The sequence below is a fragment of the Eumetopias jubatus genome, unplaced genomic scaffold (assembly GCF_037043125.1).
Source record: "Eumetopias jubatus isolate StellerSeaLion01/CBP00866 unplaced genomic scaffold, mEumJub1_p1.0 scaffold_15, whole genome shotgun sequence".
NCBI lineage: Eukaryota > Metazoa > Chordata > Mammalia > Carnivora > Otariidae > Eumetopias > Eumetopias jubatus.
Genome location: NW_028274821.1, coordinates 42,138,844 through 42,164,353, shown reverse-complemented (window position 1 = coordinate 42,164,353; position 25,510 = coordinate 42,138,844). Strand labels below are relative to the sequence as shown.

The window sequence follows — 25,510 nt, the reverse complement described above, 5'->3', positions numbered from 1 at the left end:
TTTTCATAGATGGTATGAGGTAAGGTTTTAAGGAAACACATTTTTTTTAAAAAATAAGCTTTCTACTTCTTTTTTATTATTATGTTATATTATTATTATGTTAATCACCATACATCATTAGTTTTTGATCTAGTGTTCCATGATTCATTGTTTGCGTGTAACACCCAGTGCTCCACGCAGAACGTGCCCTCTTTAATACCCAACACCGGGCTAACCCATCACCCCCCCAGAACCCTCATTTTGTTTTTCAGAGTCCATAGTCTCTCATGGTTCGTCTCCCCCTCTGATTCCCCCCCTTCATTCTTCCCCTCCTGCTACCTTTTTTTTTTTTTTTAACATATAATGTATTATTTGTTTCAGAGGTACAGGTCTGTGATTCAACAGTCTTACACAATTCACAGTGCTCACCATTAAGTTTTCGACTTCTGAAATAAACCTCTCATACTCTTACTTTTGGCTAGACCCAGGCACAGTTAATTTTAATTTAGTATATCACCGTTACCAACAAACGTTTACTGAGTACCCACCATGTGAGTAAAAGGTATTAAACTGGTCAATTTCTGTGTATGTGAGTAAACATACAGAAGCAGGGGTACCAAAAAAATCTGACAAAGTTTAAAATTATTTAAGCAGTATGCTGAAAAGAATGTTCTTTGTCTCAAATAATTTTGGGTCTTTGTGAATAAGAAAAGAAATGTACAATTTATATTATTTGAAAGTACCTACTTAAAATTTTACCACAGATTCAATAATATATAAATTATTCTATTCATTCTCATTAAGTGTTTCCTAGAGAAGCATATGAAATGTAGTTTGATAAGAATTAATTTCAGAAAATTTCGTGTGGGAAAAATTGGGGGGTGGATTATGGTATGTGCAAAGTACATATGTTCCATAACATGTATTGAATAAATATTACTGAAGGAATATTCTTCCAATTAATTTTAATTCAAATCAACTGGCACTTCCTAAGTTAGATCATTATAATGAATTTTAAAAAATAAATAAGACATGACCTCACAGACTCACAATATGGTAATACCTACACAACCAATTGATTACATAAGCCAGAGTACTATATAATGCTCAGACAGATAAATGCAATGATGAATGAGCATAACAAAGGGAACCCTTATTTCTGCCAACTGGGAGATGAACTGAAAGCCAGATGGAGTCAGCATATACCTGAATGTCAATGATAAAGAATTTTTACTTTATCATGAAGAAAGTTTAGAGCCAAAATATGTTTTGAGTCAAGCTATGGCCTGCTTATATCTGTGTGTGAGAAAGGTAATGCCTGGCACTAATGCGGCAGACAAGACAGAAGGGGAAAATTACATATGGGGAAACTCGCTGGAAGCCCATTGCAATAACCCAAGGAAAAGTTACTGTGATCACAATGGTAGAAAGGTGAGAATGGATCTAGGAGATCTGTGTTGAGAATGGATCTAGGAGATCTGTGTTGAGAATGGATCTAGGAGACCTGTGGTGAGAATGGATCTCGGAGACCTGTGGTGAGACTGGATCTAGGAGATCTGTGGTGAGATTGGATCTAGGAGACCTGTGGTGAGAATGGATCTAGGAGACCTGTGGTGAGAATGGATCTAGGAGACCTGTGGTGAGAATGGATCTAGGAGACCTGTGGTGAGATTGGATCTAGGAGACCTGTGGTGAGAATGGATCTAGGAGACCTGTGGTGAGAATGGATCTAGGAGACCTGTGGTGAGATTGGATCTAGGAGACCTGTGGTGAGATTGGATCTAGGAGACCTGTGGTGAGAATGGATCTAGGAGACCTGTGGTGAGAATGGATCTAGGAGACCTGTGGTGAGATTGGATCTAGGAGACCTGTGGTGAGAATGGATCTCGGAGACCTGTGGTGAGATTGGATCTAGGAGATCTGTGGTGAGATTGGATCTAGGAGGCCTGTGGTGAGAATGGATCTAGGAGACCTGTGGTGAGATTGGATCTAGGAGACCTGTGGTGAGAATGGATCTAGGAGACCTGTGGTGAGAATGGATCTAGGAGACCTGTGGTGAGAATGGATCTAGGAGATCTGTGGTAGCAGAAACAGGGAGACTTAGCAAGTGATTAAGTATTGGTGGTGGACGGAAAGTGGGACAAATGTTAAGCCTTCTGCCTTGGTCTGCAAAATAGAGATAAGGAACATAGGGAATGGAGAATTTGGGAAAATGGGGAGTGGGAGAGTTGAAGAGCATGTTCAGTTTGGGACTCTGTGAGTCTCAGGTGTTTGCAGAAAACTGAAGGGGAGATTTCTGAGAATCTAACAGGCAGCTAAAGCCCTCAAAGAACCCAATTTTGTAAGGAAGATTAAAGTGTAAGAGAGATACTCATAAGCGTATTTACTCACTGCTACTCTTTGAACAACCAGTGTATTTTTTAATTTTTTAAAATATTTTACTTATTTATTTGACAGAGAGAGGGGGAGAGAGCAGCAGAGGGAGAGGGAGAAGCAGACTCCCCACTGAGCAGGAAGCCCAGTGCGGGGCTTGATCCCAGGACCCTGGGATCACAACCTGAGCTGAAGGCAGACGCCTAACCGACTGAGCCACCCAGGCGCCCCTGAACAGCCAGTGTAAATAATTAGAGCATTAGACTGTCGAATTACCATCTGTATTTTCTACAACCTAATCACTGATTGATGACAATGGTCTGAGTTTGAAACTTTCATTCCTGCCACTCCATGCTCCACCTTCGCAGTATTTCATCACTGAGAAATAGAACTATATAAATATGTTATATGTATTATAGATAAATATATTTGTATATTTATACTTACATATAAAATCTAATATATCTAACATAAAATGTCTATATATTATTATAGACATGTGTTATATATTTACATAGTTAAGTATATTTAAATATTAATATACATATGGAATTTAGGATATCATGCCCCTATAGTCACTATCCAGATATCATTCGTCATGAAAGTAGCTCTTTTTAAACTGCATCATACAAAAACTAAAAGACTAGAAAGGAGGTGTGTAGCCAATGGAATATGCATTATTACCTTCGGGTGCCTATTTACTCCACTAACCAAAGCTTGAGTTTCTAGAATATGAGAAACCTTGAAAAGTTTGGATATGTATGTCAAGGATCAAAGGAAAATGTCTGCATGTGGACTGGGCTGTCCCACCTATTGATATTTTATGTTTCCCTTATTTAGTTCTCTTCGTATTCAGAGGCCGGAGCTGGAGCTCATGATAAAAATATAGGAGAATTTAATGAGCATCTAAGTAGGGCAATATTTAGCAAAAGGGTACAATGAGAGTTGTTATGGCATCAAATGTCAGTGACTTTTGAGAATAACTAGAAAAAAATGAAATAGGGAGTTGGAAAAAGTAAGTACATAAAGCAAAGGCAGTAGATGTTTGCGATGCATTTGTCGGAGACCTCACAGTCAGAGAGCCCAGCCCGCTGAGAATCGTGCGGATGAGCACACGGATCAGGCCCCTCCTCCAACTCATCTCTCCATCTCATTGGCTCTGCTCCAGTCACACAGACGGCCTTCCATTCCTTGAGAATCCCCTGCTTTCCCCTGTCAATGCCTAACGTTTTAATTAAGTTTTTTATTTTAGTCCCATTGTAGTTAAAATAGTGTTATATGAGTGTCGGGTGTACAATATAGTGATTCAACAATTCTCTACATTAATCAGTGCTCATCATAAGTGTACTCTTGGGACACCTGGGTGGCTCAGTCAGTTGAGCGTCTGCCTTCAGCTCAGGTCATGATCCCCGCGTCCTCGGATCAAGTCCCGCATCGAGCTCCTTGCTCAGGAGGGAGCCTGCTTCTCCCTCTCCTTCTGCCTGATGATCCCCCTGCTTGTGCACACTCTCTCTCTTTCTCTGACAAATAAATGAATAAAATCTTTAGAAAAATAAATAAGTGTACTCTTAATTCCCCCACCTCCCTCCCTCTGGTAACCATCAGTTTGTTCTCTATAGTTAAGAGTCTGGTTTTTGGTTTGTCTCTTTTTTTGTCTTTGTTTTGTTTCTTAAATTTCACATATGAGTGAAATCATACGGTATTTCTTTCTCTGACTTATCTTGCTTAGTGTTATACTCCCTCTAGCTCCATCCATGTTGTTGCAAATGACAAGATTTCATTCTTTTTATGTCTGAGTAATATTCTATTGTATATACATACTACATCTTCTTTATCCATTCATCTATCACTGGGCACTTGGGCTACTTCCATAATTTGGCTACTGTAAATAATGCTACAATAAACACAGGGGTGCACATACCGTTTTGAATTAGTGTTTTCATATTCTTTGTGTGAATGCCCACTAGTGCAATTACTGGATCACAGGGTAGTTCTGTTTTTAACTTTTTGAGAAAGCTCAAAAAGTTTTCCAAAGTGGCTGCATTGGTTTGCATTCCCACCAAGAGTGCATGAGGGTTCCTTTTTCACCACATCCTTACCAACACTTGTTGTTTTTTGTGCTTTTGATTTTAGCCATTCTGACAGTGTGAGGTGACCTCCTACTTAGTCTTCATGTTTTTAACTTCATGTTTTAAGATTTCAGTTCCTCAGGTGGGGCAACCCAAGACTACCCCAGGTCCCCAGGCTCTGTGTTCTCACAGCCCTCTGTGATTTGACTTCAACATCATTCTTTTTAATTATTTGTATTATAGTGTATTTTCCACTTCCACCTGAAGTGCCATGACAGTAGAGATTTGTCTTTTTTTTAAAGACTTTATTTATTTCTTTGACAGAGAGAGAGAGAGAGAGCGCGCACAAGCAGGGGGAGCGGCAGGCAGAGGGAGAGGGAGAAGCAGGCTTCCCGCTGAGCGGGGAGCCCGATGCGGGGCTCGATCCCAGGACCCCAGGATCATGACCTGAGCCAAAGGCAGACGCTTAACCAACTGAGCCACCCAGACGCCCCGAGATTTGTCTTAATCCACACTTCATTCTCATTGGAAAGCACCAAACAAGGAAGCAGAGGTCTTGGATCCTAGTCTGTTGGGTTCTAATTAAAAACCTGGCAGCAAGACTCCAGTATCTGTACTTCACTGCACTGTACAGTCTCTCTTTCTCAAATTAAGTCATGGCTTAGGGTTCACTTAAAAAAAGGTTTTTTCTTGAATAGTTAAAAATTTCAGTAATAAACATCTTGAATCAACTGGGATAAAGTGTTTGAAAATTTATGAAAGCAACTTAACTAGAGTAAGTTACTTAAATTGTCGGCTTCTCGATCCACACGACACTCATACTGACAAATAATCCTTCCTCTCTCAAGAAAATGTAATGAAAACGAATGTGACAAAATATTATTCGAAACCTTAAGAGACAGGGGATTCTTATTTTTTATTTTTATCTTAACTGAACCAAAATATCTAAATCTTTGGCCTTTATTAACAATATGATACCACTTGACAACTACCAAATCTGACATAATCTGAACAATATGCAAAGATATCTTCCCTGCAAAGATACTAACTGGAAGTTCCTCTGATTTGTAATTTGTTATTTTCTCATAAAGAAAGTACTATAGGGGTGCCTGGGTGGTGCCGTCGGTTACACAGCCAAGTCTTGGTTTTGGCTCAGGTTGTGATCTTGGGGTCATGAGATTCAGCCCCGTATCAGGTGCCACACTCAGTGCAGAGTCTGCTTGGGCCTCTGTCTCCCTCTGCCCCTCCCACTATTTCTCTCTCTCAAATAAATAAATACATCTTTTTTTAAAAAGCAAAGAATTAAAAACATACTGCTTAAACAAACAGTGGAAATGAGGCAAATCAATACTGTAGCTTACAGCATCGTAACTCACAGCAAAATATTTGGGTTTGGCATTTTATGTTTCACAGATTGAAATATCATGTGTTTCTTCCCAGCTGTGGGTGTGCCGGTCTCCAAACACCCACAAGTAATTGGTTCTGACTGCTGTCCTGTTCTCTACTGGGCTGTCTGTGACTCAAAAGCTCTTCACTGGAAGCCCTTTCTGGTTACTATTACTCAAGATAAAAGCTCTAGAGCAGCCCTAAGTTAATGGGTCAAAGACCAACATACTGAAAATGTTAAGATACTGGAAACTGTACAACGAATGAGAACTCTGAGATGCACTCCAGCATTATTATTATCTGTTGCTGAACAAAAAATGAAGATATCACCTTCAGAAGGATAAAGTTTTTAAAGATGACTATTCACGTCTACAATCTGATCAATCTCGTTCTATGCATTATAACACCATGATATATTTTTTATTAATAATGAATATTTATTTTTCATTCTTATATAGTTAAATGGCTGGAAAAGATGGTTGATGAACATACACTGACTGCCCTCAGTTCATTAAATAAGTGATAACAAAGCAACTATCACTAATACCGTACTTAGTAAGAGCTAAAAGCACTGATATAAGGGTTGTTTTAGTTCTTTTGCCTACACATCAAAGGATTTCCTCATGGTTACATATATTTTTTAAAGCTATATGTATAGCTTAGCTGTGGGAAATATATATAACTATCAGAAAATGTTTTTATTTGATTTATTAAATAAACCTTATTGTGAAATTTATTGAGCATCTACTAGTATGCTAGACAGTGTCTTTATTTTTTTTAAAGATTTTATTTATTTATTTATGAGAGACAGAGAGAGAGAGAGAGAGAGAGAGAGAGGCAGAGGGAGAAGCAGGCTCCCAAGGAGCAGGGAGCCCGATGCAGGACTCAAACCCAGGACCCTGGGATCATGACCTGAGCCGAAGGCAGACGCTTAACCATCTGAGTCACCCAGGTGCCCTAGACAGTGTCTTTAATCCTCATACCCAAACCTACAATGCAGGCAACCATATCTACATGTTACAAATATAGAGACTGATGTTTAGAGTATCGTATGGATAATAAATAACACTGACAGGATGCACATTCAGGCCTGCTTGACTCTAAAACCTTAGATGAGGGCCTTTGGGAAAGGGGTGATGGTGGGTTGGGTGGGCATAGAAGGGACAGCTAGAGTTTTGAGAATGGCCTAACTACCAAATACTAGAGAGACCAAACAAGAACATCAATAGCAAAATGGCCAGAGGCAGAATCAAATCAGATTACAGAGTAAAAGGCAAGGATTGGATGGTGCAAGAATGGATTGGAGACATATAAAGATGGGGTTTAGGAGTGACTGTTGGAAGCAGTGTCGGGCTCCAGTGGATACAGGCTGTTTGGGCGTGTTGGCTGTCTTTAGTTGAGAGGGGGAATGGAGCTAAAGCAATAATACATCTTCTAATATACAAAAAATACCTCTTACATCATTTAATTCATTAAACATATGTACTATCCATAAGGCCTATCACTCAAATCAAATTAAAATAGCAATTTTTATTGATCTTCCCCCTTAACAAGGTGTCAAATTGCTACACATTCTTCAAAGGCTCCTAGAAACATCTCATCTTTTACTGACAATATTAGGCAGAATGAATCCTCCTTCATCTGTGCTCCCCAGACTTTACATATGCCTATTTCTGTTATTTGCTTATGTGTTTGTTTCGCTTGTTAGAAGAGGAATGCACAAGAGTAGAGACCATGTCTTCTCGCATTTGTCCCCATAAAACAAATAAAATGGTAAGCAAAAATCCAAAAATATCAATAATTATATTAACTGTATGTGGTCTCGTCACCCAATTAAAAGCCGAGATTATCAAATGGATAGACAAAACCAAACCAAACTATATCTTTCTCCAGGAAACCCACTATAAATATAAACACAGGTAGGTTAAAAGAAAAAAATGGAAAAATAGATATCATGCAAACACTAGTCAAAAAATACCTAGAGTTTAAAAAGGTGAAAACTGAAATGACAAAAGTGGACAGTATGGTGAACATGGCCAAAACCAGACTTCTGGAGGCCTAGATTTAAGAAGAGATTGAAACATGATTGATACACTCCCATCTTAGGACAGAACTCCCTGAATCTGCTCTGAATACTCCGTTCCTGTGTCTCCCACTTAACAGCTAAATCCTCAAGATGGTTGTTTAAATTCACTGTCTTTTTTTTCTTTTTTGGTCAACTCTCACTTACCTCTCCACCTCTTGCTGAAAGAGCCTTTGCTAAGGTCACCAAGGGCCTCCATGCATTAAATCCAAAGGCCATTTTCAATCCTCCTTTCACTTGATCTTCAGCAGCATATGACACTATTGATACGCCACCCTTCTTAAAACACTCTATTTTCATGGCATCACACCTTTTTGGTTTTCCTTTGACCTCTTAGCCTGTTCCTTCACAGCCTCCTTTCCAACCTAATCTTCTTCTCAAGCATTATATGTTGGAGTTTTTCAAGCTTCCTTCCCAGGCCTTTTTCTCTTCTTACTCTAATAAACTGTCCCTACATAGCCTCATTCTTGTGAACAGCCTCAAGTCCTATCTATATGACAATGACCTAAAATGTATACCTCCAGGTTGGCATCTTGCTTAAATTCCCTATCAAGCAGCCTTTTTCCTATTTCCAGTTGGACGTCTTGCAGGTACCTCAAACTCAACATACTCAAAGCTAAACTCACAATATTCCCTCCTATTCCATTGCTTCTCTCTCCAGTAAATGAGATCATTGGTTCCTTTCCAAAAGGAAAAAGTCCAGGAATTATACCCCTTTCTCTTGTTCTTCCCATCACATCACAATTGTTCCTGCACACTACAGCCAAAGTAATCTTTTTTAAAAACCAAATCTGAGCAAGTCATTCCTTCTTTAAAATTTTCCAGTGTCTTTTCCCTTGCTCTTAAAACAAGGACGACAAAGTCTGATTTCTGTTCTTGTCTCTAGACCATCCCTGTCTCACTCGAGTCACTCTTGCCTTTGCTCTCTTTATTCCAGCCACACTAGTATTTCTCAATTTCTTCTTTCCCTCACAGAGCCTTTGTAGATGTTCCCATTTCCCTCCTCCTGACCTGGGACACTCCTCTCCTCCTGCATAATTCCTACCCAGTCTTCAGATACTAACTCAAGCATCACCGACCCTGAAAAGGCTTTGCTGATACCTTAGCCTAGGGTAAGCTCATTTGTTGAAAAAACTGTTACATGCTTCAGTTCTTTTCTTTCAGAGCACTTATCCTGGTTAGGAATTATACATTATTAGTGCGATTATATGAAAATAATTTCTTCCATTATTAGATTTTAAGTTCACAAGAGCAAGGATTGCCCATTTTGGTTCACACAATATCCCTCGGACCAGAATTGTGCCTGCTCTAGAGTAGATGCTGAATAAATATTGAACTAATGGATAAAGAAAAGAATTAAGAAGCAATAATACAAAGAAGAGTTCAAGTAAGTAGAGGCCAGAGAGCCAAAGAAGGAAAAGTCAATAATGAGTGAAACAAAGGAGGTGAGCGTTTAAAGAAGAAAGTAGTTAAAAACTTCATACGTTGCAGACAGATTAAAAGGCAAGAGAAGGAACTAATGGATGGGGAGCAAGCAGAAAATTATTTGTGACCTTTGAGAAAATAGTTTCAGGGGAGTGACAGACTCTGAAGCCAGATAGCAGCAAAGCTGAGGAATGAATGGGAGATGAGCAAGTAGACTACTTTTCAAGAATGTGTCAATGAAAGGAGGGGAAACAGGCTGCAAAAAGGGCAGAGAGCTCAGTCACTGGAATATACTGATGGTGATCACAAAGGACGAATTACAAGCTCGAGGCTACAGTAGGAGGCAGAACAAAATGACAGGGTTTGCAGCTGAAGATGGTAGGTTAGTAAATAATCTTTTCCTGTGGTGCAACCCAATTACTTTCTATCAGGATAATGGTGATAAAAATAATAGCTAACTTTTTTTTTTTTTTTGGACTGACTACTCACTAAGTGCAAAGCAAAGCCCAAAGTGCTTCAACTTCTCACTAGAGCTCCCAGCGTCTCTGTTAGGGAGAAGGATCACTACCCCATTTTACAGATGAAAACCCTACTTAGCCACACAATTAGCAATTGACAGAATTGAAATTAAAGCTGGATGTATTGACTTCTATGGCACACACTATTGATTCCTAATTCCCTTGTCCCTTGACTCATTACATTATAGCTAAGAGGGGCCACATGACCCATTTTCAGCCAATGGGATTTAAGCAGAAATATGTTTGGAGATTCCTTGGAAGGCTTTTCCTTTTTTAAATACATAAATAAATATATTTCTATATACTTAATATCTATTATCTATTAAATTTATATTAAAATTTATAAATATTTAAATAAATCCATATAAAATATATTTAAATTGTTTTTAACGGAAAAGCCTTCCAAGGTTTTATTATATACATAAAGCAGATATTGTTGGGCCATCCCATCCTTGTGACTTGAATGTGATTATAAATCCTAGAGCTGGCTGCTATCTTATGATAATGAGGGAGTAGCAGAGAAACCGCAGAGAAACTGAACCACCAATAGCCACAGGACAACAGCCACCTACACCTGGACTTCTTGCTATATGAGAGGGAAAAAAAAAAAAAGCAAAAACACAGATACTGGATTTTCTGAAATCACGTTGATCAGGTTTTCTGTTATTTGCACTTGATTATATTCCTAATGGATATAATTCCAAAGCCTATGCTCCTATCTACCAAACTATATCACCTCTCATCTAGAAAATACAAAGACGGAGGCTCTTCTACCTCCCTCAGAGAGTTCTTAAGGAGGTCAAGTCTGAAAATGCATACACAAATGTCTTGAAAAATAAAATAACTATACCAATTTATTACTGTTTCAAAAATAGTAATTCTCGGCTAAGGAAAGAGAACGGCGAGTAAACAGCCTATAGAGACACGGGATTGGGCAGTGTTCTCCTAGACGGACACATCATAACCTCCTGGGAGGTTTTCCACAGTACACACATCCCCTTTTGAAAATCACTGCCAGGGTGAACCACCTCTTACAAATAAGATGATGAACATACCCTTACAGATGTATTCAGGAGGGGAAAGACTGAGGAGTAGAGTTTTATGGTGACAGACAGTGAGGCACACTTTCATTAAGACATCAGTAGCACAATAATTGATAAAAAAAAAATTTTGAACCCAAGGGGAAACAATCCCACCTTATCAAGTGTGGCCTTTCTTCAAATACAAGTAATTACTTTTATATGAATAACAGTAACAAACAATAAATAATAGTATGACCCAACAAAGCCGACACAACCTAAACTGTATAATGAAATACTAATCAATGGGACCAGAGAGTTCACAGGAAGAAATGTGAGTATGTTTCAGAGAAAGGCTAGAATAAATTTAAAATACTTGAATTTTTAAATAAGTTTCCTCTTCATTTTAATTTATCTTGGTGGAGATCAAATGTACTACTCTCTCATTAAGAAATTAACAAAGTCATTTTAAAAAAATTGAACTCAACATCTCAGGTCCCAAATAATTGGTTTGGTCATTTTTGGGATGAAATGCTAGTATTTTTACTCATGAAACATTAGTTAAGCACCTACTATGGGCAAGACTGTCCTTGCCTCTAGAGTACCTTCAGAGCAGAGAAGAAATATACCAAACTGCTTGTCTCTAGGGAACTTATATTCTATGAGGGTAGGGAGCAGACAATAAGCAAATAAATACAATGCAATTTATGTCAATCAAGAATAAGGCTATAGTGAAAGAAAGCAAGGAAGGTGTAAGATAGATTGGCAATATGGGGTGAGAGTTAGAGAGTTTGGGGGTGGGGGATGGCTGGTAGATGCAATTTTAAACACTATGGTCATAAAGGTTTCATTGGGATGCAGACATTTGAGCTGAGATCTGATGGCACTGAAGAACCAACCCCTAGCCACGCAGCTATTTGTTTTAATGCTAAGTCTTCTGTTGACTGTATCAGTGGGAAAGAGTTAATAGCCAAATGGCAAAAACATTAAAAAAAAAAAAAGACCTAGATTTCCAAAATGTGGAATTTGTTGATTAGGTTACTGGTGAGCTGGTATACTGAGTTTTTGTTTTTGTTTTTAAATAAAATGCTGCATTTGGTCTAAGAAAAAAAAAATGATACTGTTTTTCCTTACAAGTCACCCTGAGCCATTATAATCAAACCAAAAAAAGGAAAAAGGCATTCCAGTGATTGGTAACCTTCTGAATCTCACTGTTGATATATTTGCCTTTGGAGAAAAAAGTTTTCAATGTTTATTTTATTCCCTTATTTATTTTTTGATACTCCCCAAACACATATTTCAAATGGAGAAAATTTTGTTTAGTCTTAAATGAGCCCAAATTTCATCATGGGCTAAAATTTTAAGACATAAAATGACTGCTGAAACTGAATTTTAATCATATAGATGAATCACAACATGCATCTTTAGCTAGGCATGTATTATGGATAAGTCTAGTTTTCTACAGAGAATAATCACATGTTCTAATTACCATTTTGGTTATACGCATAATTAATAATATTCTGTCTTAATGGGACACACTGAATCTTCAGACAGTTGCAAGCTTTAACTATGCATACTGCCAAATCCAACTGTCAGCTGCACGGCCAAACACAAAGGAATCTTGATGTAGTGTTTTAGCATTGATAACAGTATGCATATCTTTATACATGATACAATGGAAAAATTAATTGCCTTTCTTTCTTCAAAATTTTCTCCACACTAACAATTTTACATTGCTTGATTGATCATTTACCCTAAATTATATGTATTGGCGAATGATCTTATGAGCAATAAAAACATGAATGTAAACGTGACCCCAGACACAAAGAAGAAAAACAGTGTTGCAGGACTTACTGATTGTAAACTTTCATTTTCACGTAAACAAGCCGTGTGAAGTTCTGATTTCAACGTTGCAATGTGACTTCGGTGAGATGTCATTTCCTTCTCTAATGTAGCAATTCTAGCGCTTGCAAGCTGGTAGACATCCATGAAACTTTTAATCATAGCCTTAAGAAATAAGTATAATGTCACATACAATTCAAATAAAGATGTCCCTAAAGAAGAATTTCCATAATTTGAAAGCAAAATCATTAAAATTTTAAAATAAACAACTTTTTCATCTTTCTTTAAAATAATAAAGCTAACCCTCACATTTTATATTGAGAACAGGGACTATTTTAAGAAAGTTTGGGAGAAAATAATTGAGACTTCTTTTCCAGAGTATATATTTAAATGAGATGTACTTTGATCTATTGTGTTTAAAATTTAGAATGTAATTTTTAAAAGATGGCACACTTATTTTCTTTGTGAAGTTAAATTCAAGTTGTAATTTGACCTAAATTTCAACCTTAAAACACACAATAGATGGACATATAAGCAAGATATTTCAAAATGAGCTGAGTTAGTAGAACTTTCAATCCACCTAAAAAAACACATGGCTTAAAACAAAAGAAGCTGAAATAATCCTGTAATTTGTTTAAGAGTAAATAATGTGACTCTTACATTGTACAAAAAAACATAATTGTGTTCATTCATATAACAGAGGAATGTTCTTATGTTATACTATGTATAATAAAATACAAGTGTGTGTAAGTTTTTCTCCCCCCTAAATAAGTTATATTTGGGGGATTGTTAGACCTCTGTATTACATTTTAATCATATTTTATAGACTTTTTCTTCTAAAGCAACCAGTAGTGAATTTTAAGTCCAAGAACATTATCACACATTTTTAAAAAAGTCTTTCAAAATACTTCAAATATAGCAAAAACCAAACATTTCAAAGATATATTCAAATATAATGTTGGATTATTTGCAAGAAAAAAAATGTTCTAACCACAGCAACAAATGAGTAAAATGGTAGACAGTCTGAGAATTTCCAAATTCTATTCAATCTGAAGGGTCTGATTTAGAAAAGCTTTCAGAAACTAGATATTTGAGCAATTCTGAATGCACCTGAAGTAATGTGGTGAACAAAGAATAATGATCCTGGAAGTCCCGGGATCGAGTCCCACATCGGGCTCCCTGCTTAGCAGGGAGTCTGCTTCACCCTCTGACCCTCCACCCCTCTTGTGCTCTCTCAGTCTCTCTCTCTCTCTCTCTCTCAAATAAATAAATAAAAAATCTTAAAAAAAAAAAGAATAAGAAACAATGTACACAATGTCTGAGAAATAGAAGTAGGTTAACTATTTGTCTAAGAAAAAAAATGATACTGTTTTTCCTTACAAGTCACCCTGAGCCATTATAATCAATTCTGAATGCACATGAAGTAATGTGGTGAACAAAGTAAGAAAATTCACACCATTTCGCCTAGTAAGTTTCCATTTGCCCTAAAATATCAAGTTCGGACACCACCTCTTTCAAGAGACCTCTTTTGAACCCAAAGGCCCTGTTAATGTTTACTCTAGCTCTCTGGGGGGGCGCCTCATGCTTGCTTCTGCTATAACGCTTATTGCTTTAGCAGAAAGGTACTGGTTTACATGTTTATCTTTACTAGACTGAGGAGCTCCTTAGGCCAGATACTATGCCTAATCATCTCTGTATCATCAGGGATGTTAGTGGCCCACAGTGAGCACTTGTTTGAATGAATGAATGAATGAATGAATGACTGGTGAATGACTGGAAAAGATTTTTAAAAACCCACAATTTGAAGCCATATGTTGGCATAAAATACCTTATAGGAAAGGATGAAGATATTTGGGGAAATATAATCTTAACACTCTAATGTATAAATTATTAACTATACTTTGTTCAAATCGAAAAAAGAAGTGCAAGCATAGCTGTAGGCACAGGACGACAGAATATACAAAAGAGAATTCTATTACCCAAATGCTGAACGGGCGTGGGGCGACTTTATGTCTGGGAACATCGCTACCCTACTTTGAGTCATTTCAAGGTGAGCTTATAGCTAATACCAACACAAAATATTTCCCCAGGTTTCAAAAGTATGTAAAGGTCAGAAACCATGAAGTCATATTTGCTTCTTCCTATGCCAAGTCTCTCTCCACTCTTACAGTGCATTTATCTTCACCAGGTGGTGGACCAGGAATCATTAAGTCCTATTTTGGTCCGGTCCCCACTCTGCCACTGACTTAGCTTTGGGCTCTTGGGTGATGCCACGTCATCTCTCTGAGCTTCCATTCTCTCCCTCCATGAAATGGGAAGAAGGGTCATTTTCTTGCCTGCTTCCAAAACTGTGATAAGGCCCAGGTAATTAAAAATCTAAGGCAAAGCCATTCTCTTCATCCTTCAACTACCATTGCAAGAAAGCCCTCCAAAAATGGTCAATTACTGAATTTCATGGTAGTATTACTTTAGTTCTACTTTTAAATTCTCCACTAAGATCTTAATGAGACAATCTGTGATAGGTGGTTTGTATACATATTGTCTCGTTGGATAAGGACCTAAAATGTATAAAAGACACAAAAACATGTATCAGTGCTATTGAATAAAAAAAAAAAAAAGAAGTACTCTTCTATCAGTCATAGACTCCTGAATTATGATTTCACTGTTAAGGCCCAATAGAATTGGCCTCTAATATTTAAAGATAAAAACCTCAACACTTCAAAAGTTATCCTCTTTCCTAAATTTAGAGAAACATATTTCATGAATTCTCATGGACGTGATACTCTTAAAGGAATAAATAATAAAAATGATATTCCTTCAAACCTCTTTTTAAAAAAATAAAATACTTTTTTGAGAAGTTACATCTAAATTTTTATAGGGTGGATGGAACAAAAGTCATAATTATTTTGGCTCCTTTCTTGATCTACTTTTAATAACTAAATCCTAGGGGCACCTGGGTGGCTCAGTCATTGAGCGTCTGCTTCGGCTCAGGCCATGATCCCAGGGTCCTGGGATTGAGCCCCACATCGGGCTCCCTGCTCCATGGGAAGTCTGCTTCTCCCTCTCCCACTCCCCCTGCTTGTGTTCCCTCTCTCGCTGTCTCTCTCTGTCAAATAAATAAATAAAATCTTTAAAAAAAAACTAAATCCTAATATCCAGGGCAGTATCAAGAGAAACCACATAGTACTTCTTTATAACACTAAAAAGAATATAAAAATAATCTATTTTTTGCACAGGATTTAGAATGTTAAGCATTTAAAATCTTTTAAAGCATTATTTCATTTGGGAGATGAAAGCAGTTTTTTACAACACATATATATCTTTTCAGAGCAACAACGAGTAGTGGTAAATAATAGCAGGTGTGTTTCATGGTATAAATACTACCCTATAGTATGGCAGGGGGTAGGAGTGTCAGTGAAATCGCAGGTATTCAAAGAAGCACCAGACTTCTGAGGAATAAAGAATGTTAACTTCCAATATTAAAAAGTGATGCAAACTATGTAACAAAGGATTCCAGTGAAAAGCCCAACTCTTTATTATAAAAGAAAGGTGTCAAGTTGGTAGAAGTGGAAATAATAGTTTGAATCAACTGAGAGGGGGTGGAGGACAAAGGAGTGAGCATCTAATGACTTCTGTATCAGTCTCCCAAAGTCTAACTCTTCACAACACACCTCTCTCCCATATGAAAACATCACATCTTTTTATATTAGCAAACAACGACAGAACAGCACAATACTGTGTTCAGCGGGCCCAGCACTGGAGAATTTATCCCGTGTCATCTCTGGCCGTAGGGATTTTGACGGTATCATGCTGTGAGAGATGTATCTCAGTGGGGCTTATCTAGTTACAGGAAAAACAGAACAAAAGACAGTTTCTGGACAAGAATAGTTTTTTGTTACAGAGATAATCTATAGTGCTTATCATCAACATAACAAGATGAGAGAATCCAAACAAAATTCCACATCCTATATCCATTTTAAGGAAAAGTATAAGTGTTTCAGAATTCACAAAATTCTGAGATACAAGTAGATGACTGTCACTTGAGCGCTAGAATATTATTTATATAATTTGTTATGTACATATTATTATGTAATTTAGGCTGACTTCAAAACTGGATTTTAGGAGAAATGGGATCCTTGGGAACTTGATGTCACAAGGGAAGATTAGTGGAAAATGTCGTGAGGCCTAGATGCCAAAAGAGTAAACCTTTTTTTACTTACATTTTTGAGGAATTGGGAAGCAAAAACCTCAGATATTTCCCTTTAAATATCACTATAGATATACTTCATTTCTATCTACTGTATAAAGTAAACATACCATGTAAAATGGATATACCAAATATGTGAAATATAATAAATCCCCATAAAATGGGGATGATAATTCCTACCTTATAAAGATTTTGTGAGGATTAAATGACTATTAAAACCTGAGAAGACCTTACCTATCTGAAACATAGTAAACCCTCAGGTAAATGTTGGCTGTAGTAATGATAATGCCATCAAATTAGGAAAATTATTATTTTAACTCATAAAACAAAGATTTAATATTTCTTTTTTTAGGATTTATTTATTTATTTTAGAGGGGGGAGGGACAGAGGGAGAGAGACAGAAGCAGACTCCCCACTGAGCACAGAGCCTGTGGGGCTCGATCCCACAACCCCAAGATCATGACCTGAGCCAAAACCAAGAGTCAGACACTTAACCTGCCGTGCCACCCAGACACCCCAAAGATTCAATATTTCCGAGGGGTATTATTAGACATAATGTAAACATTTTAAATATTAGATATTCTATACATATTGAAATAGTAAAGCCCTTTTGAACATAAAGAATTTTAGAGGCCAATGAATATTTACTTCCTAACAACAGAACTGCCCACTGATAATAAAACAGTTCCTATTTATCATGTCCTTTTTTTAAGTTTTTACTTAAATTCCAGTTAGTTAACATAATGTTATATTAGTTTCAGGAGTACAGTATAGAGATTCAACCCTTCCATACATCACAAGTGCCCTCCTCAATCCTCGTCACGGATTTCACCCGTTCCCCTCACCCAGCTCCCCTCTGGTAACCATCAGCTTGTTCTCTAGAGTTAAGAGTCTGTCTCTTGGTTTGCCTCCCTCTCTCTCTTTTGTGTTTCCTTTGCTCATTTGTCTTGTTTATGAAGTTCCACATCTGAGTGAAATAAGATGTCATTCTTAAGGAAGAAAATTTTACAGTGATAACATGCTCATAGTTTTTAGTATCAACTTTTGTTCATGAGCACCTGGAATTAAAGGAAAATTATTTTCTTCATTATCAAGAAGTGACTCTGCTAAGGTTGCTCATTTGCTTTCCTTTCAATATTTTAGAAATGTAGGGGAAGGCAGAACACGAGAGCTGAAGGGCCTGTTGCTGGCAGTCTACAAATAGTAACTGTGTCCCAGGCAAGATCCAATCTAAGACCTGGATCAGGCCCTGTAGTTTGGATGTTTGGTTTCTGGCCCTGTCCACAGTTAACTGTTTCACCTTGACATTCCAGCAGAAAATTGTGGAGGAAAGACTGTATCAAGATGGCAGACCGCCATCCACCTCCTTGCTTTACACACTGAGTATGTGTGTGTGTGCGTGCACGTGTGTGTGCGTGTATAAAAGCTGCTAAGAATACCACCAGCCAACAAGAATTCTGAGGAATCAATAAGGAATAGAAAGTAGAAGGGACCAGAAACAAAATTTTGCAGAAATCCTATCCAAACCACAAGCAAGAGAACACTTCAACAAAGGAGGGACCAGGTCACAGGAGGGCTTGAAGCTAAGCATAATCAGCCATGAGAAGTGGGCTTATCCCTGAGACCTTTTATTCTCAGTAAGAAGCTATTATTATTTTCAGTGAAAGAAATATGCTTTATAATTTTAAAAAATCTTGTGGTATAGGGATGCCTGGGTGGCTCAATCGGTTAAGCATCTGCTTTCGGCTCAGGTCCTGATTCCAGGGTCCTGGGATCGAGTTCCACATCAGGCTCCTTGCTCATTGGGGAGCCTGCTTCTTCCTCTGCCTACCTCTCTCTCTGATGTGAAATAAATAAATAAAATCTTTTAAAAAATCTTGTTGTATAACTTTGTGATAATTGCAGTTTGGAAGTCTTATTCTGAGTCCCCATCTGCACCACTCCCACAAAACATGGTTAAAAGATGAGATGCACGGGGTGCCTGGGTGGCTCAGTCAGTTAAGCATCTGCCTTTGGCTCAGGTCATGATCCCAGGGTCCTGGGATTGAGCCCCGAGTCGGGCTCCTTGCTCAGTGGGGAGCCTGTTTCTCCCTCTCCCTCTGCCCCTCCTCCTGCTTGTGCTCATTTTCTCTCTCTCTCTCAAATAAATAAATAAAATCTTAAAAAAAAAAAGATGAGATGCAGAAGGGCACCATTGGCTATGTTGTGAATCATGACACTCATGTTTCAATCCCATCAATTAAACAAAAGTTTTAACTGGAATTTTGGGTAGAAAATGACAAACTTCCCTGAATTAATTGATTGCTCTTTAAATACTCTGTGTTTTTATATTTTTACAAATACATTTTATATTAAACATATATTTCTAACAAAGGCTCAAAATACACACTTTGGTTAGGAAATTATGCTTCAGAACTTTTTATGTGTACCTATATGAATTTTTATAAATTTAGATCATTTTTAGAAAAAAAGTTGAGAATTCTAGAAATATTTTCATAATGCTTTCTCCATAAAACTCCTTGAATAAAGCAGTTAGTTTTGTTGTTGTTGTTTTTACATATGTCACTTTACCTTGCTATAAAAGAATGTATTTTGTTTGGGGAGGGTTTTTAAAATAATTTTCTAAATAAAATGCTCTTGACAGCCACTTGCCATCAAAGAGAAGGTCTACCTACAGATTTGGAATCCTTCTTTTTTTGTTAAAGAAAATTACATAATTCATACTAAGTTCAAGAGTACTTTGAAGCACTTTGTCACAAGAAAACAACAACCTTATATAGAAGATTGTAAAGACTACTTTTTAACTCACTGTAAACTACTGTAAAGATTAAGCTATGTAAAATAATTTAATCCATAAATTCACTTAACCAGACAGGGCACATAACGGTTCATGTTGAAATGCACAAGAGGTAAATAAACAAGCAAGGATACCACTCTCAGCCCCTCTGCACTGTGAAATCCTTCCACCTTTCCTTCAACACACCTCGTAGGAACATCTATGTCTAAATAATGGACCAAGTGATATGCCAGTTCATACCAAAGAGATCTAGCACCGATTAGCGGGGTGCTCTGCTCAGGGCCTCAGCCGACTGAAATTAAGGGCCAAATGCAGCTGCAGGCTCATCTGAGATTCAAGGTCCTCTTCCAAGCTTATTCAAGTTGGTGGCAGAATTTATTTCCTGAAGGTTGGAGAATGGAGGTCTCCATTTTCTTGCTGGCTATCAGCCAGAGTTACTTTTAGCTCCTAAAGACCTTTCTCATGTTGTTGCTGGATGGACCCCTCCTTTCTCAACATGGCTGTTTGCTTTCTTCCAGCCCAGCAACAGAGCATCTCCCTCACTTCACCTTCTTTTAAAAGGCTCATCTGATTAGGTCAGGCCCATTCAAGATGATCCCATATTTACTGGTCTTGCCCACCCTCAAAAGGAGGAGATTAATTATATGGTACGTGTACACCAGGGAGAAGGGTCTTATGGACCATCTTAGAATTCTGATGATCACAGCCCAACCACACACTTTATACAAATATTAACTCAAAATTGACCACAGACTTAAATGTAAAACATAAAACTGCAAAACTTCTAGGAAAAAAAATAGGAGAAAATCTTTGGCATCTTAGGGCTTGAAGTAGTATCTTAGACATGATAATGAAAGCATAATCCATAAAAGAAAAAAAAATCAATAAACTGAACTTCACCAGAATTAAAAACATTTGCTCTCAAAAGATCCTGTTTCTGAGCCAAGAGGTCCATCGACAGATGAATGGATAAAGAAGATGTGGTATATATACACAATGGAATATTATGCAGCCATAAAAAGGAATGAGATCTTGCCATTTGCAACGACATGGATGGAACTGGAGGGTGTTATGCTGAGTGAAATAAGTCAATCAGAGAAAGACATGTATCATATGACCTCGCTGATATGAGGAATTTTTAACCTCAGGAAACAAACTGAGGGTTGCTGGAGTGGTGGGGGGGTGGGAGGGATGGGGTGGCTGGGTGACAGACATTGGGGAGGGTATGTGCTATGGTGAGCGCTGTGAATTGTGCAAGACTGTTGAATCACAGATCTGTACTTCTGAAACAAATAATGCAATATATGTTAAGGAAAAAAAAAAGAAGAAGAAGAAGATAGCAGGAGGGGAAGAATGTAGGGGAGTAAGTCGGAGGGGGAGATGAACCATGAGAGACGATGGACTCTGAAAAACAAACTGAGGGTTCTAGAGGGGAGGGGGGTGGGGGATGGGTCAGCCTGGTGATGGGTATTAAAGAGGGCACGTTCTGCGTGGAGCACTGGGTGTTATGCACAAACAATGAATCATGGAACAGTACATCAAAAACTAATGATGTAATGTATGGTGATTAACATAACAATAAAAAAATTTTTTTAAAAGATCCTGTTTCTAATTTAAAAGAAGGCTACAATAGGGGAAAATATTTGCAAACCACGCATCTGATAAAGAACTAGTTCCTAAAATATATTTTTTAAAAACTCTCAAAACTCAATAGTAAAAAGATAATCCAATTAGAAAATGAGCAAGAGACACTAAGATACTTTTTACCAAAGTGAACATACAAATCTCAAATAAGCACATTAAAGATTTTCAAAATCACTAGCCATTAGAGAATGAAAAAAACCACAGTGAGATAGTACTCCACACCTATCAGAATGGCTAAAAGAAGAAACTGTGACATCCAAAAGCTGGTGAAGAAGCAGAGAAATGATCTCTCGTACATTCTGGTAAGAATGAAAAATGGTACAGCCCCTCTAGATAACAGTTTGGCAATTTCTTTATTTTTTTAAGACCTATTTTATTTATTTATTTATTTATTTATTTATGAGAGGGAGTGTGAGGGACAGAGGGAGAAACAGACTCCCAGCTGAGCAGGGAGCCCAACGTAGGACTCCATCCCAGGACGTGGGGATCATGACCCGAGCCGAAGGCAGACGCTTAACGACTGAGCCACCCAGGCGCCCCCAAGGCAATTTCTTTAAAAAGTAAGCATACATTTGGCCCAGAAATCACAGTCCTGGGCCTTTTTTTTAGAGAAATAAAAAATTTTGTTCATACAAAAATCTGTACATGAATGTTCATAACAGCTTTATGTGTAATAGCCCCAAACTGGAAACAACCAATGAATGAATAGCTAAACAAATTGTGGAACATCCATACAATGACTACTCGTATAACAATATAAAGGAACAAACTATTGATAATACACAACAACGTGGATGGATCTCAAGGGCATTACGCTGAGTGGGGGGAAAAAAGTCAATCTCCAAAGATCACATTCTGTAGGATTTCATTTATTTATCATTGACAGAATTATAGAGACAGAAAGCATTTAATGTTTACCAGGGGTTAGGGATGATTTGGGGTTGGGGGGGGTGAAATGTCTATAAAATGGTTAACTGATGGAGGTCTTTGTGGCAATGCCATAGTTCTGTATCTTGGGTGTGGTGGTGGCTACACAAACACACATATGTGATAAAATGTCATAGAACTGTACACACACACACACACACACACACACACACACTGCACCGATGTCCATTTTCTGGCTTTGATATTGTACTAAAGTTATGTAGGATGTAACATCAGGAGAAACTGGATGAAGGATACTATTTTTGCAACTTCTTGTGAATCTATAATTATTTGAAAATAAAAAGGTAAAAACAAAAAGCAAGGAAAGCAAAGTCTGCTCATGTAGGGGTAGATACAAAATTTTAGAAACAAATGAGAGAAGAATAAAACTTCTTCCAAAAAGTTTAAATGATATCTGCTTATCCAGCAAAGGCCCAGACTAGATCTTCCTAGATCTTAACCCGTCTTCTGCCTGTACTTCCCAAAGACTCCTTTAGGCAGGCACATGAGCAAGACAACCTGAGAGGGGGGCAGACATCTGTCTCCCTTGCTCATCGACTGTCACAGCAACACCAACCATTCTGGGGCCAGAGGACAGCTGTGGCCTCAAAGGAGTTGATGCAATCTGAGGGGCTTATGCACCCAGCTCTATCCTCCACTCCAAGTCAACCCCACGTTTGCACTAAAAGTTAGGCCAATGAGGGAGGTGAGCTCCCACCCTCTCTACCACCAGGAATCACCAAATGAGTTGGGATGGAGGACAGTGAATAAAGCCTAGGTTTGCTCAAATCTGTGCCCAAAAGTGTTCCTGCTTCCTTCGTAGTTCCCTTACTGCAAGGCTTGCCCAAACCCCAGTCCTAAGCAACCGCAGTTACTATGTGCCAAACATCACAGCCTGAGCTCTGCATACTCTTCTGATTCTGGCAATGACTCCGTAAGACACATGTTATCTCTACAGATTAGGAAACCAAGGTTCAGTGATGCTAAGTACCCTATCCAAGGTCCCCTCACTAATAAAGAGCGGCACTGGGATTCAAATTCATGTCTGTTCAGTTCCAAAGCCCATGCTCATTCCATGTGTTGCAAGTTTCTGGGGTTGCTTTGTATTTGGGGTTTAGTGTTTTATGTGGTTTGTTTGGGGCTGTCTATCATACCAAGTTTCTCAGTAAGATCAGCAGAATTAATCTAGGCTTTCCAAGTTTCAAAAAATGCACAGCTAGTCTATCACAACATTCATTTAACTGTCAATTCAACCCATGCTCTCTCCTCTCCTGACGGAAAGGGTATAAAAGCAAAGTCCTTCTTGAATTTTGCTATGAAACCAGGATTCTTGAAGTTCTCAAACTCAATAAGCATTACACCATGCTGACTCCGAACAACCAATTTTTCCTTATGCAATGGAAAGAAACCTTTATTTCAAGTAAAGGAACTTCAGATGGTATTTTCTTGAGCATTTCATTCCTTCTATAGAATGGGTTCAATAAACACTTGCAGCAAATTCATGAATCTCTCTTCTGTCCTAATATGTCACATAATTTCTACACTGCCCCTAAAAACCTCTTTGGTTGCTAGAAAAATGCAATTTGAAAGAAGGCTGTGAGATTATTTTAATGAGAAAAAAATTAAATTAAGCTTACAAATTAAAGCAAATCTTCTATTATTCATACAGTAGGTTACTTTGGAAAATGACCAAATTTGGAAAAGCAACTTCTAGTGTGTTTAATTGACTCATACATGTAAAGTGGCAGTGTATTGTGCATTTCACGCAGCTGCCTTAAGTGAGGATCTGATGCTACTAGTGAAAGACATTAGAAGCAAAATACCAAGACCCCAAAATGCCAATACCCCAAATCCTACCCACACAGAACTAGTTCTTCTAACTCATAAATTCTCATTCTGTATGAGGTCCCTGCATACCAAACATAGGCACAGGACGAAGAGGACTCTAAGAAGCTATATTTCATTTCCATTTTACCTAGGGAAGGCTTTTATCTTGTCATATCTGGAAAGTCACCTGGCAGAAAAATGACCTTTCCTCTATGTCGAAACTAGGATTTGGGTGAACCAACTTTTGCCCCTTTCTCTCATACGAGATGTTTTCCTATTCCTGGACAGCCCACTTTTGACCCGAGATGTTCTAGGGGTTTTTGTGCATGTACTAGAATTACTATGTTTCCTCTAGAGACTGGTCTGGACCCCTGCTATCCACTTAAGATTAGGTGTTCTTACTTCTTTAGTACACGGCATAGTTAAAAACACGTGTAACTAGATATTTAATGCAATGTACCTACAGACACTGAAATGCTTTACGGTAATGACAGTGACAATGTTAAGGAGTGTAAATGTGTCAGGTTATTAGAAGAAAACATTTTGTTGCAAATATACAAACTTCTTAGTCAAGTACAACTAAAGACAAAATAGCATGAATTGACTTGATGCCATATTGCATATAGTTCAGGTATGTTTTTGTCGGTGTTATTTTAATAAAGAAAAAAGAGAATATCAGACTTCATTTTCCCCCTTTTGCCATTTGAAATGGCCCTGGACCTGACTTATGCCATCACTCAAAATTTTTACTGGCACCACTTTGAAGGATGTAAATATAGTAGCTTTTCAGGTATGAGAAGGAGCCTCATGGGAAACCATATTCAGCAGAGTTGCAGAATACTTCTGCAGCAGGTTTTTTTTTAAATGATGTTTCCTTTATATCGTGTTTAGACTCTAAACTTTTTTCTGGCCTCCACTCAACCATGGCATATACAACTTGAATGTGCCAAGAACAAGACCAATTCTCTTTCAAATATGTTATTTCCAACCAGAACTGAGTCAAAGCCAATCCTGAAGCTAAATGCAGCTTCTAGACTGCTGGTGATTACTGCTTTTATTATGCTAAAGATTACTGTAAAGAAAGACCAAAGGGATAAGCATTAACATTGGTTTCCTACAAGAATATGGAAAAGAGATCACCAAAATAATCAGAGACTGAGAAAAAAAAAAAAGTTTCTCCTGGAAACTCTTGCATATGGACGTGAAGTCATAAAAAAGAACAGTGATCTTAAAAAACTCTAAGAAGAAATGAATTTCTCAGTATCTCAGTATCTCAGAAGATACTGCTAGATTAATAAATAATAATAATAAATTACCTTGCTTTAGGACTTAAAAATTTAAGCAACATACCAAATGTTCAACATATGCTAAATTATACAACGGCACTGGGTTTATTAATTAACAAAGACTGATA

The 25,510-nt window shown here is 37.8% G+C and overlaps 1 protein-coding gene across 2 annotated transcripts in view; it reads right to left on the bottom strand.

Moving 5' to 3' along the window:
- CCDC171 (coiled-coil domain containing 171) overlaps positions 1-25,510 on the bottom strand; it is a 314,512-nt gene that overhangs the window by 29,239 nt on the left and 259,763 nt on the right. For both annotated transcript variants that reach the window (XM_028107327.1, XM_088018937.1), the window contains one exon: positions 12,707-12,859. In XM_028107327.1, the coding sequence (XP_027963128.1) occupies positions 12,707-12,859 (153 nt within the window). The remainder of the gene's footprint in view (positions 1-12,706; positions 12,860-25,510) is intronic.